This window comes from Suricata suricatta, chromosome 8 (assembly GCF_006229205.1).
Source record: "Suricata suricatta isolate VVHF042 chromosome 8, meerkat_22Aug2017_6uvM2_HiC, whole genome shotgun sequence".
Lineage (NCBI taxonomy): Eukaryota > Metazoa > Chordata > Mammalia > Carnivora > Herpestidae > Suricata > Suricata suricatta.
The window spans coordinates 135,053,561-135,057,990 of record NC_043707.1 but is presented as its reverse complement, the minus strand read 5'-3'; the positions used below and the strand labels follow the sequence as shown (position 1 = coordinate 135,057,990).

General features: G+C 52.3%; 1 protein-coding gene across 1 annotated transcript in view; it reads right to left on the bottom strand.

Annotated features, from left to right (window-relative positions):
* CLSTN1 (calsyntenin 1) overlaps positions 1-4,210 on the bottom strand; it is a 43,385-nt gene extending 39,175 nt beyond the window's left edge. The window contains exons 1-2 of the mRNA XM_029945918.1: positions 4,204-4,210; positions 2,623-2,745 (exon numbers count right to left, since the gene is read on the bottom strand). Coding sequence (XP_029801778.1) covers positions 2,623-2,745; positions 4,204-4,210 — 130 coding nt within the window. The remainder of the gene's footprint in view (positions 1-2,622; positions 2,746-4,203) is intronic.
* Positions 4,211-4,430: the final 220 nt, after the last annotated feature.

Here is a 4,430-nt window from a genome sequence, read left to right as displayed (position 1 = left end):
CCCCCCCCCGGGCCGCCGCCGTCAGCGCTGGGGCCGTCACTGCCGCCCGCCGCAGACTCAGGGGACGCCAGCCAAATACAAATGTATTTTTAGGGAAGCCTGGGTGGCCCAGTCAGGAAGCATCCAACTCTGGCTCGGGTCATGAGTTTGCTTTTGTTTTCGCTTGTGGACGACGGCTCACCGAGAGCACAGAGGAAGGCCGGCCCGCCAGCCCGGGCTCGCTGTGCAGGGGCCACAGGCGAGAAGGAACAAGGACTAAGCAGGTGTGGGGGAGGGGGTGCACGAAGGCTGGCCCGGGGCAGCAGTCAGGACAGGCACAGCACAGACGGGAAGCCCCAGCCACGCTGACCAGGACTCTACTCCTATGTGGGCACGAAACAGATGCCCTCTCTCCCCAGGCTTTTCCTGGAGGACAGCGTCTGGACCTGAAGGTGCTGGCACACCCCCCAAATCAGCACAGGCCGAGGGGGAGGGTCCAGGTGGACGTGGTTTGAACATCTTTGTGTTAAGAGCGTGTCTGAAACAGAACAAGGCAAGACCCATCGACTCGGACCCTAAATGTGGGGGGATCTTTGAAGGGCGCCCGTATTCAAGCGGAGATCAACGGAGCCCAAGCGGCGGACACACTGTGGACCGAGCGAAAGTTCTTTTTAAAAGGGCTATTTTGAAGATTATGATCCTGACTTCAGAGGAACTAAGCTGACTGGCAGTGGAAGGAATCACATGTAACATTCCTTGAATATAAAAGTGTATTAACTTTAAAAATAAGTAAACAAAATGGGGATGGCAGAAGTATCCTTACCTCCTAAGGTTGTTGCAGATTAAATACAAATTTGTATGGCACTTAGAACAGTGCCCAGAACATCGCAAAGGCTTTATTTCTTTATTATATTTATTTTTGAGAGAGAAAGAGACAGCACAAACAGGGGAGGGGCAGAGAGAGAGAGAGACCCAGAGTCAGAAGCAGGCTCCAGGCTCTGAGCTGTCAGCAGAGCCCAACGTGGGGCTCAAACCCACGAACTGTGAGATCATGACCTGAGCCAAAGTTGCATGCTTACCCGACTGAGCCCCCCCGGGCGCCCCGCAAAGGCTGTAAAAACGTTCCCCATTATTAGTAACATGGCAGAAGGGTACTCTGGACACACAGGTGAACAGTGGAGGCCTCACAGCCAGGCCTGCGGGAGCGGGTCTAGAACTCTGGACTGCAACCCCCCTCGTAACATCTGTGAAATGTCAGAAATGTGGAGGTGCACTCCAAAGCATCAGCTGGGTAATCCGGTAAGGCGACTTACACACACTCAGTGTCACACCCCCAAGGAGCCACTGCGCCTACTAACCACGTGCAGCACACACGGGTGTCTGTGTACATGTATCCACACAGACCCCCCTCACCCCCAAACCCAGGCGGTTCCAGAGGAGACCAACAGGTGATCCTAACATGGTTTTAAATCCAGGAGCAGACAGACCAAACCCCCTGGGCGGACAGACAGACGCTCGGAGGGCCTCCTCGGGGTCCTGTCCGCCTCATCGGGTCTCTAACGGAGTGAACTAACTGGCCTCAGGTCACGTCGCTGAAAACGGACGTGGCCCAGAACAAATTCCTTTTAAAAGCAGCTCTTCAGAAACGCCCTCACATTCATTCCCCTCCATTTACCACAGAAAAATTACGGTAGGTGCCATCTGTGCGAGTTAATCGAGTCTTCCTCATCGGGCTGCAGGCAGAGAGAACACCCTCTTTCCCAGGGGAAGCTGTGCTCTGGAGACGTATCAGACTAAAACTGGTCTTTAAAAATTAACGTCACAACGTCAGTTTTGACCCCGAGGCAAAGAAAGGGTGAAGCCACGCTTTCCCCCACCAGCTATGGAAGCTGTGATCACTGTGTGACTCCAAGAGCAGTTCCGACTCGGAGGGTGCCATGTAACGTTACAAAGCACGCGGCCTCCGAAGCGATCCTAGAGCTCTGTCTCTTCCAAATGCTCGGTTACAATCTTAGGAAGCAACTCGATTAAAAGTAAAATCTAATAAGCCAATCTTTTTGGCTATCAACGGCTCCGATTTTTCAGCTTAGCCTTTTCTGGTTCCCGAAATCTAGGCAAGGCAAGGACAGCCTAGACCGTAGTCTGTCCGGGTCCTGGCCGCTCACGGCCCGGCAGCATGAGCGGCACCAGGTCAGAAAGGGGGGTTCCTGGGCCCCCCCAGACCCACTGACGCCAAATCCACATGTTTCTTCCTAATGCCGGAAACGACGGGGTTTGTGGAAGTACAGCTGACATTCAGTGTTAGAGAGGCTCAGGCGGACCCGAACCCGCATCCTGAGGACGATCCTCAGGGCCCCTGCGCGCACGCTAGTCTGAGGAGCGCTGGTCTAGGTGTTCTCTTTCCGGTCCCACCAAGGAATACAAGGATGCAAGGAATATTTTGCTTTTCAAGAAGTGCAGGCTTTTTCCCCAGCCGCTCCAACTACCAGAACTAACAGGAGAAAATGTGGGGCACAGGAGCCCCAAACGCCTCTCAGCTATCGAGACACTCTGAGGAAGGCTCAGGAACGGCCCGCACGGCCCACGTGAAATGCCCCGCGTCCAGCCGAGACCCGTCAACGGCGAGAGACACGCCGGGCGTACCTGCGAACCGCAGAGGCGTGTCTTTGTCCAGGGCGATGAGCGGGGGGTCGAGCAGCACCGCGTGGTCGTTCTCGGTGACGATGCCGTGATAGGTGGGCTCCAGCCAGGGCTTGTGCTTGTTCGCTGGGTCCAGGGCGAGAAAAAGGAGAAAGGAGACAGGCCGGGTCAGAATTAGGGCTCTCAACTCAACAACTGCTTTTAAAGACACACACCTGTTATTAAAACAAGAAAACGCTCGCTAGTCGGGAAGACAATGCTTGTATGTTTTGGTGCAGAGACCCTCAAGGGGTGACGCTGTGACTCCCAGAGTAAATGATGTAGAAACTGAGCCTATGAAGCAACCAGAAGTAAGAAATAAATTGCTCTAGAAATGAAAAGAAAAAAGACTGGGGGCTATAGACAATCTAGTTCTGTTATCAGCTTGTCACAGGAAAGTTACAAAGAAAAATATACTACCATTTCTTTACAGCAACAGTAATACAAGATTATTTATTTTAAATTAGCATTACAAACAAAAACATGAAAGACAAGATTTATGAATATAAAATTACAAATACAGAGTATAAATAAAACTATATGCAAAATTCCTGAAAAACTTGACTGGAAACAGTGTTTATAAATAAGCCACTTAAAAATTTTTTTTTGTTTTTATTTTATTTTTGAGAGAGAGACAGAGTGCAAGTCGGGTAGGAGCAGAGAGAGACAGACAGAATCTGAAGCAGGCTCCAGGCCCTGAGCTGCAAGCACAGAGCCCAACGCGGGGCTCGAACTCACGGACCGGGAGATCACGACCTGAGCTAAAAAGTTGGATGCTTAACTGACTGAGCCACCCAGGCGCCCCTACAAAAAAGCCACGGTGAGGTCAGGCTTTCGGTCAGAGTCCAGCTCCCCTCTATTATTCGCTGCATGACCCTAAGCCCCAAACAGACCTCTTAATCTCAATTTCCTCATCTGTACACCAGGGACAGTCTCACAGTCCACAAGGCTGGGGCCGATCACCGGAGATGTGACCTCTGCTCCTTGTTTGGGCCCTAGAACTGCTACTTCGGTTCGAAGGTGAGACCAGCCAATGAAATCAGAGTGTAGTCCCCACCCATGGGTTCTGCCTGGGGCGTGGCTCCAGGGGGCCTGTGTGAGACCTTCTCCCAAGTAGGGCCCAGTCCCTCTCTGGGTCCGTCCCCTCAGCTCGTCTGAGCAGCCCAGACCTGCTTGTTTCTTTTTACTTCCACCGTATGAGTGTCCACGTTATCACGTCGGGGTATATACCCACCATGGAGCGCCCCAATTCGGACCATCTAAGTACAAGGAACCGCATGAAGCTTGATTCCCAAGTAGGCGGTACCTACGTGTTGAATGAACTGCCCCTACTCAGGTCTTTTCCTACATGTAAGTCCACCTTCAGAAGTACCTAAAACTAAAATTCAACGTTTAGCCTTGATGTGACAGTACTTTTGTGCTGTCGTGGTGGCCATGATGGGATGTCAGGAGGCTGGGTCCCCTGCCTTTACTCTGGCGCGGAGTGCTGGGGGGCGGACATGTGCCCCCATCCTACACCAGCAGGCGTGGAAGGGGAAAAGCTACCTAGCATCGCGTTAACGAATGACGCGTTTGCCAGACGTTTACACCCACCGCCTTAACCAAACCAACAGCAAATCCTGCTGTCTTCACTTTCAGCAATGCAGACCCATGCAGTGGCTGTCTAATGGGTACAGAGTTGCAATTTGTAACAGGTAAGCAGTGCGGTGAGCTGGCTGCACACCAGGGGAATGACTCTACTTAACTACTGAGGCGGATGCTTAAAAATGGTT